The sequence below is a fragment of the Python bivittatus genome, unplaced genomic scaffold (genome assembly GCF_059951505.1).
Source record: "Python bivittatus isolate LINGU-HERP-01145 unplaced genomic scaffold, Pbiv_v1 ctg000850_np1212, whole genome shotgun sequence".
In the NCBI taxonomy this organism is placed as follows: domain Eukaryota; kingdom Metazoa; phylum Chordata; class Lepidosauria; order Squamata; family Pythonidae; genus Python; species Python bivittatus.
In genome coordinates, this window is record NW_028277112.1 from 42,981,108 (window position 1) to 43,007,523 (window position 26,416).

At 36.4% G+C, this 26,416-nt stretch overlaps 1 protein-coding gene across 1 annotated transcript in view; it reads right to left on the minus strand.

Annotated features, from left to right (window-relative positions):
- The window catches only part of GLIS3 (GLIS family zinc finger 3), a 166,506-nt gene that overhangs the window by 134,153 nt on the left and 5,937 nt on the right, over positions 1–26,416 (minus strand). Inside the window, exons 2-3 of the mRNA XM_088129960.1 lie at positions 19,253–19,307; positions 13,730–14,209 (exon numbers count right to left, since the gene is read on the minus strand). Of these exons, the coding sequence (XP_087986086.1) occupies positions 13,730–14,114 (385 nt within the window). The 5' untranslated portion in view covers positions 14,115–14,209; positions 19,253–19,307. The remainder of the gene's footprint in view (positions 1–13,729; positions 14,210–19,252; positions 19,308–26,416) is intronic.

Here is a 26,416-nt window from a genome sequence, read left to right on the forward strand (position 1 = left end):
TGTTTTATAATAAATGAGTAAAGTGTTTGGTTAAAGTCCCAAATGGCTATGGATAAATGGATAAATTCTGTCAACTGTTCTTTGTTAAACACATACACGTACACATTAAAGAAATGTTGTATCACTATAGCTGAGAATTATCTATGAATCATAAAATCCCCAGTTTCCCAAGTAATCTCTGCCCTGAATATAGGGGAGAGTTATGTGCAGTATAGTTTGCCTGCAACTATATTATGCTGCATCTATATTGCAGTATAGATTGTCCTCCAATCTGCCCCTTTTTGTTTACTGGACATTGTTTCCACATTGGCAATGTTGAAGATTTAGCTACCAGGACAGATTTTGCCATAGAACAAGAAGAGGGCTACCTAGGCCTAGGTCAGGTTAAAGCTATCACTATATATATTATATATTTCCTCAAAAGTACAGGTTATAAGGCACAAGCATTGTGCAAGCCACCAGCCTATTCCCCGAACAAGTCTTCTAGGTCAATTTCTCTCTCCATGTTTCATTACAAACTCTCAATAGTTAACCCTGCTAACTTTCCTTTGGTATTGTTTATTCTAGAATGCTAGAAAAATGTTTCTTAATTGTATTGGCTCAACTTTTTTGCATATGTTATAGGTAGTGAAGAAGATGGAGTCTGCTATAATACTGGCAAAACATACTTGGGTTTTCTAATATTCATAAATAACTAATGTCAGGTACTACTGCTATATAATTCTATAGTCTCTAAAATGATGCATCATTGGTATCTGTCACCAGAGAAATTGTCTAGAATGTAAGAAAGGTACTTCAAATCTTTGCTGGAAATGTGAAGAACATGAAGGGACATTTTATCAAGTTTGGTGGACATGTAAAAAAGCTAAAAAATGTTGGATACAAACGCATGCATTAATTCAGAAGATTTTAAAGATTAAAGTACAATTCTTTTGGAACTAATGGACAAGCAATTAGAACAATGTCATGGAACTTTGTTCTTATATATGACAACTGCAGACTTATATGCTCAAAAGTGGAAAAGTTCAACATTATCTACAATGGAGGATTGGTTGGTGAAGATGATGGAACTTGCAGAGATGGCTAAATTAACTTCTCTGATAAGAGAAGAAACAACAATAGAAGAAAAAACTATATATATATATTTATTTTTGACTGGAAACCCCCTATAGATTTTTTGCATGAAATGGAAAAAAATGCACTTGTGATTTTTGGTTTTGATTATTAGAAAAAAAGTGATAATAGAAAAAAGTGAGCTTTTTTTGTAATCACAGAGTAAGAGATAATTTTGCAATTGTATTTATATTTGCTCCAAAGGAAATTGGAAGCTTCTTCTTTCAATTTTTTCTTTTCTGCACTTTTCTGCCCTTTTGCTTTTTCTCTCTCTCTCTTCCTTCCTTTCTTCTTTACTGTTTCTAATCTTTATTAGCTTGTGTTAGTTTTTATGTGTTTTGTAAAACTTTTAATAAAAAAAAAATATTAAAAAGAAAATCTATAGTCCCAGCACTCTTGATTGCCCCTTTTTGGGTTGAATGATCCAATCAAGTAGAAGTTAAGACATTTCCTGAAACTGCATTTTACGTAAGATTTATTACAAATCTTAATGAAATTCAGCTGAATTCTAGGGATTGCTCTAAACATGATACTGACTATGTAGAACTCTCGACAACTGTAGCAAAAGCTTGCAAAAATTACACAGAACTACCCAGGTTATACCCTTCCTTGATTAAGAGACCAATGCTAATTGGAATTTTTAAGGTACATTTTATTCTGACAATACTATTTAATGAGAAATCTGGTTATCAGTTACATGTAAGGCAACTATTTGCCAACATATATTTGAATAATAACTTTCATAAATATACTCTAGATCAGTTATTCTTAAGCACTAGTCTGTTACTATTCTGGTAACAGAATAAATGATGTAGGTAAAAGCCTATTTTCAAAAGGCAATTTGTAATACATTGTTGACAAAATAAATTTCTCATTGTCAGTGTCTTAAAATGATAGGCAGCATTTTTATGGCTTTTCCTGCATGTTATTTTTGACCAAAATCTCATACAGATGATTGATTTAGGAGTTCTACTGAATTAAATAGAACAGGCAGAGCTATCCTGTTCTTCAGATGAAGTATTTCAGCCATGGAGCACCCCAAAATTTCTAGTATGTTAATTCCGTTTGGACTGTAGACCAGCAGAGTAGAAGTAAGAATGGAGAGACCTTTGCATCTCTCCATCTCCTTCCTGGTAGGTTTTAAAAATATCTTTCCATTCTATTATTTTGAAAGCCCTTGTGCTGTTCTAAATATTTCTAAGGACCAGAGATGCAGTTGAAAACTGACAGCCACTGAATGCATTGGATCTATAGCAGTTTCTAAACATTTCTTCTAATTTGCAGGCTTTCAAAGATCCAGAAGCTGATGGAGATGTAAAAGGGAGGACTGAATGCTGTGCCTTACCATGAACTGGAACAAAATAGAGAAATGCTAAAAAAAGATTTCAGGTAACTTAGAGAATGTAACTCCATCTAGACTGTTTATATTTTTTGTAAGCTTTTTTTTTTTAACTTGTATGTTCTGCTTCATAATACCGTAAAACAAAAGCCACAAATTGTTGTTCTTCAGGGGTATTTTAAATGCACCAGGGTACATAAATCTATATTTAATAGTTTCTGTACCTGACTAGGCTTCTACTACACATGAAAAAAGCAAGAGTTCTTAGCTGAAATTTTAAAATTGATTTTGCTGACAGAATATGAAACATTCAGTGTCTTCTGCAAGATTTACGCTAACAATGCCTCAGTAGTTACATGTGGAATACAATCAATATGTTCTTTAAAAAGAAAGGAACTTAGTTTCTTAGAGAACTTTCTTAAGTTCTCTAAGAAACTTATGCCAAAGAACATCTTACAACAATAGCATAAATGCTTCACTTTAAACAGAAATTAAGAGAAATAAATGCAAAGCACACTCTTCTGCCTGTGGTTTCACAAAGTTTGTAATACACACACAATACAGGAATTTAGTCTACAGACTATTATGTACTAAATTCTGTTCTTTTGGCAAGAGGCACAAATACTGGAGGAATTCATCCAAATCTATTTCTATTGGCTTCAAGTGACTCCCTCAGCCAATTGCTATAAGTCTCCATTTGTGATCCCCTTGTGATTTCAATGATGCTTTGTTTCTGAGTTTTGTTTAACCATTACAAAGCTGCTGGAATGCATGACTCTGAAAAGAAGTAGTCTTGTGTGTTGAATACAAACTTATGCATTTATCATTTAATCACTTTAGTGCTAAATATCGTCAATAGTCAGGCCTACCGAGCTACTGGAAACCGATTAAAAGCAGCAAATGAGAACAAAAACAAATGAAGATGGAATCCAGCTTTCAGTGCAAAGTCCCATAGCATACTGATGAACTTCTTTTTCAGAACAAGCCAAGTGACAGATGAAAAAACAATGGTCCTAAAGAGTAAAATAATAAGTAAAAAAGATTTCAAGTGTGGCTCAAGCTGCTTACTGATTAACATTTTTGCTCATAACACTTTTAAGAGTTATGCCACTGTTATTCAAGTTAAAAGTTTTCTTGACAGTTACAAAAAAAATGATCCTGTGATCAGACAGTAACATAGCATACATGTAGGCATGCACGTGTGTGTACTTGTATTCCACATTGAAGAAATACACACATACACAAAGTCACTGGAAGTTATGAACAAGTTCAGAAAGATGAAGATAGCAGACCTCACAAAACTAGGAATATGAATTCTAACTACATTTCCTTCTATTTATCTATCCTACTTCTATCTAAGTATCTATCCTACTTCCTTTTCATAAAGTCAGTTATTGGAATTGTAACAACTGCAGTTTAGTATGTTCCTTATGAATAAACAAAAGTGAAAAGAAACATACAGATAAGAAAACTGGTGGGATTTTTTTTTTCATTTTAAAAACCAAGTAGAAATAAAATGGCTATCCGTGTTATTGCAAGAGATGCAAGAGATTCTACATGACACAATCTTCTAATTGGCAATTTATTCACCAGTTTTTATGGCTCCGCTTGTGGGGATTATACATGTTCTGCACAAACAGAAGATCCTTGTTGGATATTGTTTGACTTTTCTTCTGTGGCAACTTTAGCATAGAGTAGACCAGCCCTTCTAATGTGTGCATATACAAGGGCAACCAAGGTCATACCTGCACTGTACCCATAAGCTGCTCCTGTCCTGTGCTCATGGTGGCTTGATTCTAAGCCATTTTAAGAAAATCCTGTCCAAGTTAAGATGCTTTGGCAACAGCTTCAAGGTATTCAGTCCAGACTGCAGACTATTAAATCTTCCCACTGGATAATTCCCCAGCAGATGTGCCCTTCCATCCTTGTATTCCAAGAAAGCAAATGCCAATTGCTCTCCTTCCAGGACATACACATATGTGTACACATACATACACAGTTTTTATGTACAGAGTTAAAGCATCACAACAACTAGCTTTAAAATAAACATTCTGTTCTTGCATTTTCTTTGCTTTTCCTGAATAGCATATCGTTCAGATTCTGTTATAGTAGGTCTTCTTTACTAGCACAATGGTTATAACAACTGCCTTGCCTTACATGCTGAATGTCCCTAGTTTAAAACTGGAAGATTTTTTTTTTTTAATTACTGATTTTTCCCCCCTGAGCTATCTAATTTTTCATTGGGTCGTTTAAAAAAAAAAAAAAAGTTCACTGCAATTCTTATTTTTTATTTAAAAAGAAAAAAAAACAGCTGTGCAAAAAGAAGGTAGTTCAGGGAAAGAAAAATAGTATTTAAAAAAAAAAAACACCCATTCCTGTTCAAACTGGGATGTTTTGCATGTAAGGCAAGTGCTACAACCATTAACTAAGGAAGAATCTACAAGCTTGTCCAGGAAAAACGGGGGAAATGTGGCAAGAAGGTGTTCCCACCTCTGCAAATAAGCCAAAGTGCAGTGATTGGTCTAGAAGAAAGTAAAATGTAGCAAGCAAAACAGACAGCAGCACTCGAGCCAATAAAAGCATCTGTTTTCCTGCAGATGTTTTGTTACCAGGCTAGGTAACACCACCAGTACATGGGAGACTAAAGTTTCCTGGTTATTTATATAAAATAACTTGCCTTGTCAGTCTTGGTTGGGGTGTGGTTTCCTCCTTGATAGTTCCATGATTAGGGTATTGTTTGGCATCACTGTAGCACCCAACCAAAGAAATTCATCCAAACATCTTAAGCAAATCCAGACCCAGTAACCAAAGAAGAAAGTGCAAGAGTTATCTACAACATACAATGGAAGAACTGTAATAACCACTATATAGGTCAAGATAGGTAGAAGATTGGCAGAATGCAACCATGAACATCAACTAGCAGTCAAAAGACATGAAGAAACCACAGTTGCAACTGGGAAACTGTTAATATTTCAGTTCAAGCCGAATCAAAAAATGCTGAGTAATTCATGGAAGCTTGTTCTAGCAAATCAGCCATCAACACATAGAGATAAACCCCACCTACATACCATTTAAAAGACATAACCAAAAGTCAAGGAAGTAAACCAACAACCCAGAGCGCATCCTTCCCAGCAACCAGCACCCAGAAGAGCAGGAAACAGCACCAGATAAACAACCAGGGGAAAAAAACCCTATCCTAATCAAGGAATTATCAAGGAAGAAGCCATGCCTCAACCAAGATTGGAGAGGCAATGCCAGCAAATTTTACTCTCCCATATACATGATGTTACCTAGCCTGGTAACAAAACATCTACATGAAATTAACCAAGCTCAGAGAACCCAAGAACCCAACAGTTCATCTCTGAGGTACATATATGTTCTACTATTGGAGAAGAAGCTCTTCATATAAAGTATCAATAAACTCTGGGATTAATTACTGCCAGATATAAGATGGCCACTAAACTAGACAGCTTGAAAAGTAGATAAAATGTATTAAAAGTGGACAAAGCTGTTAATTTGCTTTGCTTTGAACAATCAGTGAAAGGAAGAGCAAGATATATGTTGGATATTAGAGGCAAAATGTTTTTCAATACCTATCTCTGGAAAACCAAGTTGGGGGGGTGGTCTGTGTTATGCTTCTGAATTTCTCGCATAGGCTTCTGGTTTTGTCTTTGTGAGGACAAAATACATGACTATGGGCCTTTGGTCTGATTTGAAAGTTGTGCTTTTGAAGATTTGGAACTTGCACATAAACCTTGAGCCACCCAAAGTGATACCATCAAAACTAGGCAATGAAGACGAGAGCTTTCCCACAGTAAACACTTGATCAGGAGCAACTTTTGTTGTTGCTATGCTATTATACCCCATTTTCTTTTAATAACAATTCTATGTAATAGAGAATCTGTTTTACACCTCTGCTGATATGAAACAGCCTATGTAGATTGTTATGTTTTTCTCTGAAAATAGTGTTGTGCTCAAATTAGAAAAAGGAACCCAAAATATTTCCTGTGCTTCTTTTGGGGTATCCAGAGTAGCATATACAATAATTATTGTCATGGTAATGGCAGTTACAGAAGACAGATCTTAACAGAAGAATGGGATTGATTGGGCTCTTTTATTTGAACCTGCCAAGCTGATCTCTGATTGGTCCATTTCATGGGACTGCAAGTAAACTGATTCCAGATTGGTTTAGGAAAGCCTACACCAGTATAATGCTGTGAAAATGTTAGATGTGGTCAGGTTGACTTACACCATACAACCTGATGTTATGCTTTTAACCTACTATTCAAAAGAATTTGGAATAATTGTCAAAAGAATGGTCTCCAAATCCAACACTAAATTAGTTCCGAGCACTAGAACTTCAAGTTCATATAACAATGGCATTACATTCAGTACTTTATTCACAATGAACAGAAAAATCTGCTGTCAGAAACTGACACACTGCATGCTTTTCTAGCTTGGCAGGAATTTATAACTGAATTATCATCTTACCATCTACTTCAGCCAAACCATGAAACCCTATTTCTAAGACAATAAGATTACATGAAAACCTCAGCTTAGATTCTCATGGTTGTTGACACACAGGAGAAAATATGAGTAATAATGGAAAATATATTTATTTGATTTGTAAATCTAATACATACATTATTTCTAAGCAACAGAACTGGCAAGGCAAAATTAATGTAGAATTTGAAGTGTTCATTAAAAATTTCCTCTGCCGACAAAGGATCTACCACTGCCAACATTCAACACAATACTTTGGAATTCCTGAAGTAAAGCAGCTGGGGAGGGACGATTCAGTCCTCCTCAACCACTCCATGATAGCCCTGATACATCTCAAGACCGTATGCATTTCCCTGATAAGAAGTTGAAAACTGACTAAAGAATGGGCATTTCAGGGAAGTTAATGGACATTACAGGTCAGTTTGTATTGATATTAACTCATAAGTAATATTAATTAGAATTAATCTAGTGTTGCTACAGGCTTTTTTTTTTTAAACAGACTAGAAATAAATTAAAAATAGATTCATGCATGTAACTAACTCAAAAAGTGCTGCTAAAAGTTGTTTGACACTCAAGCTTTTAGCAAGCAGAATACTGATCAAACAAGCAACAGGTTTATAAATCAGGGCCAAGTGTGGAAAAAGAAAATAATCAGCATACAAAGAAGAGTGCAAAAGAGTATTTTGCTAGGGAAAGTGATATTCCTAGGAACAAATTCAGGGATAGCATCAATCAATGGTCTCCAGTTGTGGCAAGGGAACTGCTCTGGAAAGGTTCTCCATACCTCGACTCATGTCATCATCTGTCTGCTCATAATAAATAGCAGAAGCCTAAAGCAACACCAGCACTGAAGTGATGCTACATATGATTCATATTCCTAACTGAAAGAGCCCTCTTCCCAGGGCATGCTGTAGTTATTACACATTTCTAGAACATGTACTTTAAAGCATAATTGAGAAGACAGACATGATTTTATTTACTACATGGAAATAAAACTATAGTCCTATAACATACAGAACAGAGCAGGCAATCTTTTTTGCCTGAGGATAATGTTTCCGCTTTTGTATTTACTTTTGAGTGAAGTAGATTGTGTGTAGCTGATAATGGTGTGACATCACTAGAGGGAGTAATATGTTTCAAATCCATACTTTTTAATTTTTTAGGCTTTGAGGGACAAAATGTTGTCTCTCAGAAATCCACATACAAAGAGAATATTATGACAAAGCAACAACAACAACAACAAAAGTCCAAAAGATTTGGCCCTGTCCATCATGCAAGAGGGAGGGTTAGAGGCACTGGGAGCATAAATGAAGTATTGGGCATATGCAATTTGAAGGCAATGGATTGCTGACCTCTAAGTATATATGATTCCTTTTTCAGACCTTAGCTGGTTTTGTTTGGATCTTCCATGGAAATTAATGCTGGTGCCCACTTTTGGCTCTGCTCACTATCAGAATGTAGTCCTGATAAATTATTATTTAAAAAGGGGTTACGAGGAAAAAATTATTTCCCACTCTTAGCTTAGATTATAACGGTTGTAGAAAGTAATGATATTATTTGAACAACAATGCACTAATTGCTACTATAAGAATAGGACCTGTAATAATTATTAGGATGCATACATCAAACATAAAGTTGTTCAGTATTAATCAGAAAAAATGCAAAAAGCCTGTTTGAAATAATATCCTATGTTATTCTAATCCTACTGAAAAAATTATATGAATTTATATGCACACCATGGATATGGTGGAACACATTTATGTTCATCATACACAATCATTGCACAATCAGGATTTAACATGCACTAGGTAATATAATATTAACCAAAACCAGGAGCTATACAATTGTTCCTGTTCAGACTTGTCCATCTCAATTGAAGTGTGAAGAAGAAAAAAAATGCTCGTTATCTGTTCTAAATTTCCACCAATAATAGATTACAAGTTATCTGCTAGGATTGTAGTCAAGACTATAGCGCTCCAATCAAAAATACACACAGGAAGCCCAAAACAAATACATCTGTAAACCCAATCACATGATTGAATTAGCCCAAAAATATGTTGCCTTGTCTTCGACAACAGAAATCCTTGGTTATTTCCATATATACTCTTACAGAAAGAACAGGATTTTTTTTTTTAATCCACAAGGTCCTCAATTCATCTTTAAACACAGTCCCTTAAAATCTCCCCTTTTGCCATAGTAGCAAAAAGGGAGGAGTTATAGTTGCCCAGTATATTCCTGATCAGCATTAAAAGTACAATATCTATGAATACCAAATTGAGACATAAATTTACAGAGCTTACTTAGGTGGGAAAAGGCACCTAACAGGCAATTACTATGGTAGCCAGCTCTCCAATCTCTATCCTAGCAGGAAGCAAAATTCTGGAATAATAATGATGATATATATTTTAGAAAGGTATTACATGTTTATACTAGGGCTGCACGTGCACATGCATGAGAAGTGGCTGTGTGTGCACATTCCTGCGGACACAGTCAGCAGCTGTGTAAGGTTCAGCAGCTGTGTAAGCCTGGAAGAATATAAGAGCGCCACTCCTACTTTGTGCACACGCCTACATGTGAAGCCCTGCTTTCTAAGAATTTGAACAGCCCTAGTTCATAAAGTTCACAATGTGAAGTTCAAGTGCAAATTACTATCCACCCATCTTGGAGATGACAAAACACAGTGGCATAAAATCTGTTGTCCCCATTGCTGATCCCTATCTCGCCTCTACTGCCTCTGTTCCCAGTCACTGCTGGTCACCTGTCTTCTATTCAAGATTATGGGTATCTAAGCCTAATAGATATTACATATCTTGAAACCACATTTGGATGGAGTTAAAACAAGCAAAAACTCCTGCTTTATCATTAGTATAGCTAAAGATTATGCTGCATAGGTTGGGGGCAAGATGAAAACCCCCATTTCTTTCTTTTCCCACAACTCTTTGATTAAGTTTGTAAGAATCAGTAAGTAGAACATGAACATATAATTGTGATCAGCCAGATTTAAATGTATGTGTGATATATAAAATTGTTAGTATTTTCAACTTCTTCAAAACTGAAAGAAGATTAATGAACCAGAACTAGAAAGGTCATTCTCACTTAAAATTAATTTCATGCACATTTTATCAATGACTCAATCCTACAGCTTCTATGAGAAATGAGGCTTCAACAGTAATTCATTAAGTGAATGTACAAACTGAAATATATTTAGAACTCTTCTTGACACATTTTTATTGACAACAAGCCTACTACAATAATACATTGTAGGCCTACTGAAATTTTTATATTCAGAAGCTACATGGGCCACAAAAACACTTACAGAGATATGAGAAGCTAATATATATGGACAGGAAGTTTTTAAATGTATTATTACATATAAGCAAGTGTAGAAATTCAGTACTAACATCGAATAGATAAAACATGTTTGGCATGTTAGTCTAAAACATGTATGTTAGGCTTTTACAGAAATCCAAGGAAGAGCAAAGTAAGAAAGCCACTTGCTTAATAATCAGGGCTGAAAATAGCTTTCCTTTCTATTCTGCCCAAGACACTTATGCAATAAAATTATATAATATAAAGTTAACAAAATAGATCCATAAGAACCTGCACTGAGTAGGGGGATGGACTCACTGACCTAAATGGTTCCTTCTAATTCTGTGATCTATGGATCAAAAGATGTTACTTTAATCCAAGGACACACCAAGGAAAGTGAGTAATAACATCTGTGCAACACTAATGAAGGGGAACTAATATTAACATGGTAGTATATCAAGACCTAGATAGCCAATCCAACTTGACATTTGGCCTGAACCATGCATTATGTAAATAATGTTATATGTCATAATGGAGTGGAAATACTGTATTATGGTTTTGGTGAGCCCTTGATGATTGGGGGAAAGTTTGGAGGGTTTGGAGAGGAAAATTTTCACTTTGGGGAAATGGATTTGCTTGTATTCACGGATCCAGATTACTATCCACAAACTGAGTTTCAGGAAAACTGATCAGCGTAAATTATACATTTCATATTCATTCTGTGTTCTTTATGTGTTTTAAACAATAAAAATAATTTTGATTGTTTTTCAGCCATTTCATACACACTGTGCTTACACTGCACATCTCAATTCCAAGTCTATGTCGGAGTTTATGTCTATCTGTGCAGTAGTGTGTAGGAGGTTGTCCCCACCAACTAAAGGTAAGATTTTCCCTCTCTACATATGTCATGGTGAAGTATAGGCACAAAAGAAGTAATATTTGTGGTATTGCCACTATAATCATTAGGTAATATTTAGATAGCATTCATACCAGAACGTGAACTTTGTCTAGTTCTTTAAAAATTCAGCTAGTCCTCTTTTATTTTCAGTTCATTTAAACTTTCTTTAAAAATACAACTCTTTGAATAAAACACATGTATGCAAATTATAGCCACTAAAAAGCAAGGAGAGTCTGGTTGAGTTAATACATGATGGACAATGGTATAGAATTATGTACATTAATAGGAAGGTGTTTTTGCACAGCCTTCAGCTCACACATTTCCCACTACTACATACAGTATAACCTGCAGGTGGAGGTGGGGAACACGTAATCAATAAGGATTTGGCTTCATTTTAGCAGATTTCTGGCTTGTTTCATAGGAAAAGCTCTGTTGGCCCCAACAAAAGTTATATCTAATCTAGTTTTGTGTTCTCACAATAATGAAACCAGATGCTTCTTGGGAAATTCATAAGCAGGACATGAGTGCAATAGCTCTTTGCTTCTCATATTCCTTGGCACCTGGCACTTAGAGGTATGTTGCTTCTGATACTGAAGATAATGTATACCCATGAAAGCTCAGAATCATAGTTTAAAATAAATTCTTGTCAATTGCTAAATGAGCCAAAAGCAAATCTTAGCAAGTTTAGCAACCTTGAATTTATGTTAACACACTGTGTACTTTAAAACCATTATGTGCTTGTTACATGCACATATTACAGGTAGTCCTTTAGTTACAACAGCATTGGGACCAGAATTTCTGTCGCTAGGTGATGCAGCTATAAGCACAATGTCAGTAATCGCATCGCTCAGCAACGGCAATCCTGGCAGCCGTCGTAACTCCAGGACCACACAAGTCATTCAGCGAGGACCTCACATGACTGCAACATGGGAGGAGGCGGAAGTCCCAGGCAAGCAGGCTGGCAGGTGAAAGCTTAAAGTGAAACCTAGAGACAGGTGGGCGGGTGCCATAGGCAGGTGGTATGGAGCACAAGTGGGTACACAGGTGCCATGGGCGGGCAAGTGACGCAGGCAGACACTACTTGCAGTGGGTGCACAGGTGCTGCGGGCAGGCAGATTCCATGGGCAGGGTCTACAGAGCGGAGGCAGAAGGGCAGGTGCCGGGGGCAGTCACTATGGAGTGCAGACAGGGGTGGGTGCCGCAGATGGGTGAAAAAATGGCAGGAGAGAGAGTGACTTGTGACTTCCTGCCAGTTTCCCCACTGACTTTGCTTGTGGGAAGCCAGCAAGAAGTCATAAATGGTAATCATGTGACCATGGGATGCTGCAACTGTCGTTAATTGTGAGCCACTTGCCAAGTGCCTAAATTGCGATCATGTGACTGCAGGGATACTGCAACAGCTGCCTACAGACACTGCAACTTCATGGACCCATCATAAGTCCCCCTCATTCAGCGTTGTTGAAACTCTGAATAGTTGCTGAACAAGTGGTCATAACCTGAGGACTACTTCTAACAAGCCAAAAATCTGCTACAATGAATTCATATTGCAAAAGGAAGAAATATTTATGCAGTCTTCTTTCTATTTGTGCAGATAATAGTAAATTATGATTCACTATTACAAACGACTACAATCTATGTATAAAACGTAATTCTTACCCTTGTCCCACCCCACTGCTAGCAGCCTCGGTACAGTTTCTTCAATAAAATTTTACGCCTCATCTCTAGAAGGTTTAGCTAAATTAGAGGTGGGTAGACTCACCATGGTCCACATCTCTCCTCCCAGCATCCATTTTACAGTCCCTAGGGTACCCTCCAAAGCTGACAGGGCCAAAATTTTGGGCTCCAAGTTTTCAGAGGTTAAGTTGCAAAATAGAAACCTTAGGTTTTGCAGAAGTTTGAGGCACCCATTTTACACTAGAAAAACTCCTGATGCCCCCAGTAATTATCATTTTTGCCTTGGAGGAGTTTAAGGAATCCTTAAATTCCCCCAAGTATGTGCAAGCAAGTCTCCCAAATGGATCCAAAATATCAGCTCAATTCACTGTTGATATTATGAGTTTGTTAGTTATACCCACAGTGGCTCTAGGTAGCTAAACAGTAATAATAAAAAAGTGCTACTCTTAGCCACAAATAATTGCTCCTCTTTCAATTCAAAATAGTCTCTGACAACCCCCACCCCCGTGCTAGAATTGTTTAAAATCTTCAATGACACAAGTTGTTGACAACTCCTTTGATCGCTAGAGATTCCAGGTGAAAGTAATGGCTCTGATTTGACTTTGGTCTCTTAACTGCATAGGCCTTACTTCATTCAGCTGCTGCTTCTCAAGGATATCCATATGTTCATAAAATGTTTGCAAATGCAGAAATAAGGAGCCCCCCCCAAAAAAATACTGCGATAGCATGGTCTTTCTGAGTGTAGATTAATGAGAAAAAAAAAATGAATATGAATGGAGAAATGGCAGACAATAGTGGGAAATGGGAGCAAAGAACCAAAGCACATATGTAATTCTTCATAATAATACTACCAAATGTATAAGAAAAGAAAATGTTATTAAAATGACTCCTACCTTTCACTGTGCTTGTAGTGAATTTATTTCCAAATTCTTGCTCCTTTGGTTTCAATAACTGTGGAGCTGTTACCCCTGGCGGTTGTGGGAAATGGAATAAAGGCTTTCCATTTGTAACCATTTGTCTCCTGGGACTTAAAGCAGGAAAGTGAATATTACAGTCAATAGCACTGCTCTGATGAGCCACACCTCCTCCAAGAGATGTCTTTAAATGTGAGGTGGTAGGTAGGTTTCCAATAGCAGGGCCTGGGGTGCTACTATTAGAAGAAGCAGAAGGAGTTTCTATATGCAGTTTAATAGATGGGATCTGCTGCGCATTTACCATCCCAGGCCTGTGAGGAGTGCATGTTGTCCGGTGGCTCATACTGCATGCCCTGACATTCATTGCCAAAGGATTCTTCTCCTAAAGATATGCAGTAAAATCCCCAGATGTTGAAGACATCGGTCAGCAGTCAATGACTTATCCATAGTGCATTATGCCTGTTATAAGGGAGGGGAGACAATAAAATAACTTATACTGTAATAAAATGCAAGACTTCAGAACTGTGCTTTGTGTTAACTGTAGGAGGCAGAACTATTGATTGTGTGAACGTCAAAGCAGAAGCAATTACAGAGAAAAACCTCTGGGGATAAGGACAAATGATTACTGAGAACTATAATGAAGAGAAATAGTGCCCCTTAAAAGCAGAAGTTAACAGTAAGGTCAGCTACCTTTGTACTAGTTAACCAGCCATGAAATGGAATGAACACTAAGCAAATGAACAAAGCCAGGACAAAGTAAAAACACAACTGTAAATGGAAGCTGTGCTTAAGAAGAGGTTTTTTTTTTTAATTTGTACCTTATGATTCTTTTAAAAAGGGGATGCTAAAGCATGTTCAACGATTAAGCAATATTGAGCCCAAGAATATGACATCATTGACAGTTTACACTTTCACAATGAGGAATACAATAAGATAGAAATCAGAACAGCATACTTCAATGTATCAGCACAGGCAAAAGGTAAGGAAAGAATAAAATACTTTAAATAAAATATGGTGCATGCATTTCCAAAATATATGTGTTATTTAACACTTAATGCACATTAAAGCTGTGCATGCATCAAAAAGGATTCAGAGGAATGCTTCAGACTCTGGACAAATGTAGCCTCTCTTCTATTCATGAAACCAGCCTCACTTTTTCAGAATTACATCAGAATTTGAAAAAAAAGATGGTGTTGTTTTAAGGAGTCCACTTGTGTAACTTATTATGAAGGTTATATTCTATTGATTATTTTGTTACCGCATTATTTATTTTAAACTTAATTACCATGAGAAGGAATTGTAAGTCTGGCCAATTGGAGTAGCAATCAGCTGTTAAAGTCAAGCAACTTTAATGAACATCAGAGAGGCATTCACATGATGCTCAAAGCACTTCTTCTGAATCATTTTTGCAGCATGTACATCCCTAAAGTGCAATAACTGCAATTAACATAGACCATGAAGTTTCAGCTGTGACCAGTATCATGCTTGGTACAGTAAGGTAGTTTTCCTTAACTATCCATACGTACAGACATCTAAATTTGTACGTAGAAGCTATGTTGGTATGGGAGAAATTAAGCAGATACTAAACAAAATGAAAATCAGAAATTCAAAGTTTTCTGAATCTCTATATACAACCAGGTTATTCAAATTGCCTTTAATGCCTCATTCTGTTGTTGAAATTTCAGAGGCAGGGGCATCTGCACTGACCGTCATTTGTTTCAAAATATGGGTGTGACCAGGCAATCAAAGTCCTGCCCCTTTTTAACATACATGCACATGTTGCATGCATATAAAAAGAGACAATCACTCCCTTATGCCTGCAAGTCTAAAACCAGTGAGCACTGCTGCAGATACCCTTGTTTAGAGGCACAGAAGAAGCCAGGATTCCTTCCCTTTTATGTCAGTCCATCTACCAATGGTTATGGGAGATAATGATTTAGTTAAGCCTGGGAGGAGTCAGAATGTGGTTTGTCGGTTTCATTAACAATTCCCCTCTATCTTCACATTTATAATTGAGTGTTGCTGTTCTATTTATTTGCATGTATAGATTATGCTAGCTCAGCCTAATATTTACTTATTTATCTATATATTTATTTATCTATCACATTTGTACAGCCACCCATCTCACGTGTGACTCTGGGTGGCTTACAATAATTAAAACAATAGCAGAAACAATAAGAATATAATCACAACGTACAACTGCACTAAAACCACAAATAAAAATTCAATAAAACATAGTCACAGTGGGCAGTACAAAAGAAATACATCAAAATACTTTGTTATCTAAAGAGTACATATGAGGATCCAAATGCAAAACAAATATAGGGAGGAAGAGTGAATGGATTAAAAGCAAGGGAAAGACCAGTAAAGTCATGATTGGATGGAAATGGTGCAATCCTCAAAAAGGGAGAAGTGGGAAGTTTAACGAACAAAAGGCAATGTATGGAGTGATGGGCTTACTGGAAACAAGAGTGAATTGGATGGACAGAAAAATATGGAGAGGTATAACGTATGTCAGTGTGACCTATATTCAGCTATGTTTCACTCATTTTCTTTTCATTACCTAATATCTTTTTTTTTAACATGATGTTTTTTACTTGTTTTCTGTTCTTTCTGTAATACCGCTTACCCCAAAAGGGAGTAGCAATATGGATATGTATGTACAGTGCATTCGGAAAGTATTCAGACCCCTTCACTTTTTTCAATTTTGTTATGTTGCAGCTTGATACTACAATCGTTCAAATTCATTTTTTTTCCTCATTAATCTAGACTCAGTACCCCATAATGACAAAGTAAAAACAGAATTTTAGAAATGTCTGTAAATTTATTAAAAAGGAAAAACTAAAATACTACATTGGCATAAGTATTCAGACCCTTTGCAACAACACTTGAAATTTAGCTCAGGTGCTTCCAATTTCTCTTGATCATTCCTGAGCTGTTTCTACACCTTGGCTGGAGTCCACCTGTGCTAAATTAAATTGATTGGACATGGTTTGGAAAGGCACACACCTCTCTATAGAAGGCCTCATAGCTGACAATGCATACTGTATCAGAGCAAAAGCCATGAGGTCAAAGCAACTGCCTGCAGAGCTCAGAGACAGGATTATTGCAAGACAGAGATCTGGGGAAGGCTACAAAAAAAATTCTGCTGCACTGAAGGTTCCCAAGAGCACAGTGGCCTCCATAATTCTCAAATGGAAGAAGTTTGGCACAAGCAGGACTCTTCCAAGAGCTGGTTGCCTGGCCAAACTGAGCAATCAGGGGAGAAGAGCCTCAGTAAGAGAGGTGAGCAAGAACCCGATGATCACTCTGATTGAGCTCCAGAGATCCTGTGTGGAGATGGGACAAAGTTCCAGAAGGACAACCATCACTGCAGCCCTCCACTGATCTGGGCTTTCTGGCAGAGTGGCTAGTTGGAAGCCTCTCCTCAGTGCAAAACACATGAAAGCCCACTTGGAGTTTGCAAAAAAGCACCTGAAGGACTCTCAGACTCTGAGGAACAAGATTCTCTGGTCTGATGGAACCAAGATTGAACTGTTTGGCCTCAATTCTAAACGTTATGTCTGGAGGAAACCAGGCACCGCTCATCACCTGCTCAATACCATCCCAACAGTGAAGCATGGTGGTGGCAGCATCATGCTGTGGGGGTGTTTTTCAGCAGCAGGGACTGGTCAGGGTTGAGGGAAAGCTGAATGGAGCAAAGGACAGAGATATCCTCAATGAAAACCTATTCTACAGTGCTCAGGACCTCAGACTGGGCCGAAGGTTCACCTTCTAACATGACAACGATCCTAAGCACACAGCCAAGACAACACAGGAATGGCTTAGGGACAACTCTGTGAATGTCCCAGAGTGGCCCAGCCAGAGCCCTGACTTGAACCCTATTGAACATCACTGGAGAGACCTGAAAATGGCTGTCCACCGATGGTCCTCATCCAACCTGATTGAGCTTGAGAGGATTTGCAAAGGAGAATGGCAGAAAATCCCCCAATCCAGGTGTGCAAAGCTTGTCACATCATACTGAAAAAGACTCGAGACTGTAATTGCTGCCAAAGGTGCTTCAACAAAGTACTGAGTAAAGGGTCTGAATACTTAAGTACATGTGATATTTCAGTTTTTTCTTTTTAATAAATTTACAGACATTTCTAACATTCTGTTTTCACTTTGTCATTATGGGGTACTGAGTGTAGATTAATGAGAAAAAAAATGAATTTGAACAATTGTAGTATCAGGCTGTAACATAACAAAATTGAAAAAAGTGAAGGGGGTCTGAATACTTTCCAAATGCACTGTATGTACATTTTTAGATGAGAAATGAAACATTGAGCCTTTTCCAGCGCTGACAGTTACATGTCTGAAGTGATTATATGAATGATAATAACTGAATTATATACCTGAAAGACTAAGGAAAAGATTTATCAAATGGGCTCCCCTCTAAAATAAATATAAATGGGGCAGAAGCAGAAGCACACAAAATTAAACACACCCAGGCACACTTTCATTCTTCCCCTCTCTTCTCACACTTGCTATATCTACTGTCTCTACCATCTACATATTTTAAAGAATTAATAGCCTTATGCTACTTATGTTAAAAAGAACAGTAAGCTTACTACTGCAAACTCTGGGAAGTCACATAAATGTTAAATTGCTCTTTTACACTGTTCAAGCTGTAGGTTGTAGGAACGTTTATTGATTAAAAGCAATATCATTTATTTTCAGGTCTGGCTGAAGCATAAATCACAGTCTGCAGTTCAGCCAGGGACAGATGCAGCTAAACGTTCTTAGATTCCCATGGTTTGTTTTAGTAAAGCAGAATGTACCTTGCCCTAACACAGGTGACTGGCTCTCAAGAAAAAGAACATGAAAACAAAGAGGGGTTATTCTATTGGCAAAACTGTGTGCTCTACAACATTATAAATCAATAGCAAATCAAAATGATTATTTTCTGTAGTTTTAAAGTACATTAGAAAAGTACTAACATAGCAAACAAGACATTACATTTTGCAGATTCATTGAGTTTTGTTCAGAAACAATGTGCTTTGATTACATGGCAGAGGTATATTTATATGCAATGCAGGAGACAGAGGACTTTTATCTGGCCTATGTCAATGCGCTCTTGATTATTCAGACTGTTTTCTTCATGATTCCTTTAAAATATATGTTACAGTAGGAAAGAAAATGAATGACAGGAATCCACTGCTTCCACAGTAAAACAAGAAAGTAGGAAGTGCCATTCTTATTAGCAATTGTTTGTTTGCATGTTACCTGATGTACCCCACTTTTACTGTTGATCTCTTGATAATGCCCCACTTCCCCCACCCCTTCAATTGCTTTCCAGTGCAGTCAATAATTCCCATAATTGTTTCTTTTCAGAAGTTCACTTAGGGACAGTTCACATATAGGAAAAGATGTGAACCCACAATGGAAAACCAAAGCTCAAAAAATGGCTATATATTAAAAAAGAAAGAAAATGGTATAGACTGAAATCAAGTGTATCCTTACCAACACTTGTGAAGATCAGATGATGTTTGGGTGATTTCCCCTAATACGCAGTTTCCTATAAAAGAATAGCAATTTGGTTGACCAAAGATCTAAGCAACACTCTTTAAACTTTATTGCAGTGTGTGTTCAATTATATAATCAAAATATATAAACATATATATAATCTAAGCTAAAATCCAAGCAAGTATTACCAAAATTTTGTTGTGCATTTATTATAAAGTCTTAGGAAATCCTTAGCCCACTCATACCCACCCCAAGGCTATATAAAATATAAGTGTTATATAAAAGAAACATATTCTGTCTGAAGATTACAAACTTTGGTATATCTAGCTAGATTTCCCCTTAGTTCAGAATATCCTGGCAAAGGTTTAATAAAATCAGAGCTGTAATTAGCAGAGCTTTAGAGACAGACTGAGAAAATTCAAAATTAAACCAGGGTGACAAAAATATAATTTTTATACCTAAATTACATCTTCATCTGTATTTCAAACATAGCAGGAGATAAATATGAGATAAGGCCATCTTATAGAGTTCTAGAAATGGGGATTAACCTTGGCTTTTTTGTCTTAGAGCTATAAATATGATTTGATATTTAAAGTGAGTTTCCCTCCCTCTCTCTCCCCCTCTCCCTCTCTCTCTTTTGTGTTAGGGTTGACTCTTGGTGATTGCCTGGACTACTCCCTGCAGTTTTCTTGGCAAGATTTCAAAAGTGGCTTGCCATTGCCTTCTTCCTAGGGCTGAATGAGAGCAACTGGCCCAAGGTCACCCAGCTGGTTTTGTTCCTAAGGCAGGACGAGAACTCACGGTCTCCCAGTTTCTAGCCTGGTGCCTTAACCACAACAGCAAACCGGTTCTCTTAAAGTATCTAGCAGTTGTTAATTTATTCAATTTATAGTCTCTCTTTAAAGCTAAACTAAAATGTAGATACCAGTCTTTGTGGTGTAGCCTTTTTGAGACTTTTTCAGTTTCTTACTATTTATACAATATTAGCCTGGTTAACAGTGTGAAAAATTGCACAATCCTTTGTTGAATCTTGGTTAATCACAATCAGTAGATCATTCACTATAATTTTGGATTTATCCTTCCTCAGGTCCATTCATACCTGTGTTTGCTTTTTATCAAATCAATACAGAGTGAGCCAACTGCTCCTCCACTTATCCAAATGCACTCACTAGTTGCAAAGTTCACAAGTTCAGAAAAGAATTCTATGAACGTTTATTATTGAACAGATTTCAGTTCAAAATAACCATCATCAATAAAAATATTTTTATTAAACAGATTCAGTTCTATGTTAGCATACTTACCTTCAACTCACTTAATTGCCTTTAAAAAACATTTAAAACTATAGGCCATTTATATGATGAAAATATGCATTTATTCAGTAAAATCTTATAACACTTTCAAATATTTAACTATGCTCAAGGGCTTGTACTGCTTAGAGTTTATGTCAATCTGTTGGTGTGGATAATTGCAAGTAATTATTTCTTTTATAGCTCACTTTATTCCAAGTAGTCAGTGTAAGTAGCAACTTTTTAATTACAAAGCCCCAGTTAGCTGGGATTAAAGCCTTAGCTTACATAAATTCAGTTGCCCACTAGCAAAACCAATTTCAGTAATGATGGCATAAAAATAACTTCTAAAGTTACATCAAATATGTTATGTCAAGGATGAGCTGCAGTATGAAGGTAGGACTTACTCATGTCTGCATTTTTTGCTAAAATATATCTATTTGTTGATTAAAAGCAAAGCAGGGGGAAAAAAACCCTAACTATTCAAAATCATACTTGATTTAAGTCTACTGACACTTTACCCAAAATATTTGAACATTATTACTATACCCTTCTAAGATGTATACCAAAATGTTCTAAGAGATTCCTTCCAACCATATAATATATTCCTTCCAATCATTTATTTCCTATCACAGCAAAATTTAGAACTGCATCCAATAATTCCACTGACTTACAATGGTGCTTAAAAGTTTGTGAATTCTTTTGAGTTTTCAATATTTCTGCATAAATATGACCTAAAATGTGATCTGTTCTCCACACAAGTCCTAAAACTAGATAAAGAGAACCCAATTTAAAAAATGAGTCAAAAACATTATATTTATTCATTGATTTATTGAGGAAAATTATCCAGACCTACATATTTGTGTGTGGTAAAAGCACGTGAACCTTTGTTTTCAGGAACTGATGTGCCCCCCTTGGGTCGCAATAACTGCAACTAAATGTTTCTGATAACTATTTATCAGTCCTGCACACTGGCTTGGAGGAATTTTAGCCCATTCCTCCTTACAGTACAACATCAACTCAGGGTGTTGCTGGGCATCCTCACATGAACTGTCCGTTTCAGGTCCTTCCACAACATTTCTATAGGGTTAAGATCAGGACTTTGACTTAGCCATTCCAAAACAGTAACTTTCTTCTACTTTAACCATTCTTTGGTCGTATGACTTGTGTGTGTTTAGGTCATTGTCTTGCTGCATGACTCATTGCCTCTTGAGCTTCCATTCAAGGACAGATACCCTGAAATTTTTCTGTAGAATTTGCTGGTACAATTCAGAATTCATACTTCCATCAATGATGGCAAACTCTCCTGATCCAGACACAGCAAAGCAGGTCCAAACCATGATACTGCCACTACCATGCTTCACAGATGGGATAAGGTTCTTATGCTGGAATGCTATGTTTGCCTTTCACCAAACATAACACTTTTCATTCAAACCAAAAGGTTTGATCTCATCCATCCACAGAACATTCTTCTAATAGCCTTCTGGCTTATCCATATGGTCTTTCGCAAACTGTAGACAGGCAGCAATGTTCTTTTTGGAAAGTAGTAGCTTTCTCTTTGCAACCCTGCCATGTACACCATTGTTGTTCAGTGTTCTCCTGATGATGGTCTCATGAACACGGACATTCACCAATGCAAGAGAGGCCTTTAATTCCTTAGATGTTACCTTAGGGTTCTTGGAGACCTCCTGGAGTATTACATGCCTTGCTGTCAGTGTGATCTTGGATGGTCGACCACTCCTGGGAAGGGTAACAATGGTGTTGAATTGCCTCCGTTTGTACACAATCTGCGTGACAGTGGACTGGTGGAGTCCACATTCTTTGGAAATACAGTAGAGTCTTGCTTATCCGACAAACGGGCCAGTAGAATGTTGGATAAGTGAAAATGTCGGACAACACACAGTAACAATTGAGTGCGGTAAAAAAAAAAAAAAACAATCAGCTGCACCTGTTGCAATAGATTTTTGCATTGCAGCACCGCACTGTCAGGAGCAACAAGAAAGAGTACACTCACGCTCGCAAACAAGCAGCACACTTTTCTCATCACCAATTTATTCATGTTGTGTGTTTTTTTTAGGGGCATCAGATAAGACAGAATGTCGGATAAGCGAAGGTCAGTTAAACGAGACTCTACTGTAGTTTTGTAACCTTTTCTAGCCTGGTGAGCATCAACAACAGTTTTTCAGAGGTCATCAGAAATCTCCTTTGTTTGAGTCATGACACATTTCCACATACCTATGTTGTAATGAACAGACTTTGATGGTGAATACCCAGAATACTGTTCTTTAAATAAGGCAGGACCTTCTACACTCACACCTGATTGAAAACCTGACTCTAAGTTCCCCTTCTAACACCTGACTCTAATTGAAACACCTGACTCTAGTTTTTCCTTCAAATGAACTGATATTCCTAGAGGTTTACATACTTTTGCCACACACAAATATATAGCTTTGGATCATTTTTCTCAAAAAAATCAATGAACAAGTATAATGTTTTTGACTCATTTGTTTAATTGGGTTCTCTTTATCTAGTTTTAGGACTTGTGTGAAGAAGAACTTGTGTTAGATCACATTTTAGGTCATATTTATGCAGAAATATTGAAAACTCAAAAGAATTCACAAACTTTTAAGCAACACTGTCAATGATATGCTTATTTTATTAATCTCAGGGTTCCACTTTAACTAAATTATAAATCCAAACTACTAGATATTAATAGAAAAAACAAATCATGAGATTACAATGTAAAAATCAGTTGTGTCTGAGAATTCAGCACTGAAACATTTTTAAAAGTTCTGATAGAAGGCACACTATTGCTTCTTAGTGCTAAGTAAAGCCATTTTCCCATGTTTTACTGAAATGTTTTCCAGAAACCTACTAGTCCTTTATGTGCAGGAGTATTCTGGAGAAGAAAAAAAACTTCTTAATTTGAACTGAACAGGAGAATATAAAATAATATTCAGCTAGAAGGGAACATAATGGTTAACATAATTTGAGATGCATGTCAGCCAAATACAAAAATGAGGATGCTTTTCACTATTACATCATTTTAAAAATGTATTACCAGAAATACTGATTTATTTTATTTACTCAAACATACAGGCTGCCTCAATGCAGGTACAGCTCTAGGCATCTTACACATTCTAAAAGATTAAAAATAAATAAATGAATAAATAACTAAGAATTACCAAGCCCCACATTGGGGAAATAACAAAACCAATTACAGCATTGTAGAAGATATGTCAAGAGCAGAATCACAATTCACTCTGCCTCAGATCTGCTGAAGCAGTCAACCAAGCTTTGTGGAAACACAAGAGTTGGGGTTTCTTGTAAGTGCATTTATATTTATAGATAACTCAATTTATACCCCAAATAATGTTCTTTAATATATTTTGTATTCATATTTATAAATCATCACAATTAAGCTCCATGGGCTTATTATTAGAAGGCAATTTTTACACATGTTCTTGAGACCCCTTACAGATGCATTTGAGTCCTTGAAGCATTATTAGATTAAGTACTAAGGCTCAAACCAAATAGCAAAGAAAGTATTTTTCCAAATTTTATTCCTTCTCCTGCTGGATAACATTATACCATTACATATTTTAAGACAATACATCATGAAATGTCTGCATTAATGAGTATGTTAAAATTTCACAGCCTCACCACTTTTATTCATAGCTAAACTCACTTTAGATGCTTTCCCTTTTGACACGCTATAATGACTCAGGCAAAGAATCAGACTACATGATGGATTCAGGTCATTCAATTCAGTGAACTCAATTCAGGAGGCCTTATATGTTAGCAAGGCTAATACAAATTTCAAAGAGATAGGTTTGTAGGCCTTACACTAAAACGAAGAGTTCTGTATCATGTGAAAGACAAAGAGATGTTTGATGACAAACTTTTGTGACATATATTTGCTGCAAATGCAGCAAAATACTTGACAAACTCCTCCAATACATTTTGATTAGTAAGTTAGTTTAGTATGAGCTGGATGGCATGGCTATTAGATGGATCCACACTGGCTTAGAAACAGAATTCAGAGTGTGCTCATCAATGATTCCCCAAACTGAAGCAAGGTATTAATTAGGGCACTACACTTCAATATTTGTACTCTTCCACAATTTCATAAACGGAGAAAGGCATGGAGGGAATTACAAATATCATAAAAATAGGTGGGATAACTAATCCTCTGAATTTCAGAAACATTTAAACAGTTCTTGATCAGTTAGAGATGTGGAATGAAAAAGAACAGAATGAAATTTGCCACAAATAGAAAGTTCTTCATTTAGGAGGGGGAAAACTCACATGCAAATGTATAGGATAGGGGCTACCTGATTTGTAGTAGAAGATGTGAAAAGGATTTTGGAAGTGCAGTTGATTATAGGCTGAATATGTGTCAGCAGTGTAACAAGGCAGATTGCCCATTCTGGCCACTTTGTAAGGAAAATTCTGAGATTGGGAAAGATGTGGAAAAGGGCAATTAAGGACTGAAAATAAGTGTTACGAAGAGAGATTCAGTGAACTGGACTTATTTTATCTTAAGAAAAGATTTTTGAGGGGAAATATGATAGGATTTTTCATGAACCCAAAAGACTGTCACCCAGAAAGTGCAGTAAAGAACCCGTTGACATAGAGTACAGGACATAACACTTAGTCTTAGTTACAGGAAGTCAGATTTGTGTTAAAGTTAGCAAAATTGTCGTAACAGTAAGAACAATTTGATAGTGAAACCAATTACCCAAAAATGTGGTGAGATCTTCATTGAATGTATTTAAGCAGCTGGACATCTGTCCAGGATACTTTAATTTGGATAAAAAGGAAAAAGGTAGAGCCAAAAGACAATTATAAGAATTACACTCTGCTCAATTTTTATGGAAAACTTGCTATAAAGATGAGCATAATTATGTCAGTGTATTTACCGGAAATGCAGATAAGTTTTTTCCCGAAATATATTACTTGGGGTGAGGGAAAATCATTCATTGAAAAAAATAGAAAAAGATTTTGAAAATAAATGGGCAAAGGTACAAATGACTGCAGATAACATTGCTGAAAACATGGATTCCTTTGAAGATCAACTTGAAGATTAGTCATTGCTTTGAAGAAGTTGCTCACCTGCTGAATTTTTTTAAAGGTGCCTAATTGAGGATTCGTTTTTCTTTGCTTCATTGTTCAGCTATGTTTTTCCAATTGCTTCATATATACCAGCTTTGTACCCTCCTTTCTCTTTCCTTCCCTTCTCAGTGCAGCTATTCCCTCCCATTAATGCATTCCCTAATTTTTCTTCCTATGTCCTATCTCTGCTGGAAGCGGGGTGTGTGTGTGTGTGGGGGGGGGGTGTTCATGCATTTTTTGTAAGTTTCTTTGTGTGAGAATGGTTTGTGTCTGTGAATGTAGTTGGTATGTTGATGGATAGCAGATCAGCTAAGTCAGACAGGTTACTTATTTTATGGCAATAAATTTTAAGTTATTAAGTCAATGAATATAATTTTCTTCTATCTGCCTTTCCACAGGGGAGATTATCTTAACTCCAGAGTTATTTTCTTTCAAGTAAATGCAGTAGAGAGGGGAAAAAAACCTTGATCTTGACTGAGTCTTAAACAAGTAGAATCAAAAGATGGTATTAGATTTATTGAACTATAGCTTAGCTTAATGTTGATTCTACTATTTTATATTTGTTTACTTTAAATTGTGGAAATTTTTTCTGAAAAAGTTATAGGATTAGGGAGGGAAAATCAATTACTTGGGTAAAGTAGAAATGCACTAACTAAATAAATAAAGCAGCATAAGATGATAGCTCAAAGCTGTCAGGAAAACATATTTTCCTCTATTTCCAAAATGCAAAAGCAATTTTAAGATTTAAGCAGTAAAGAAG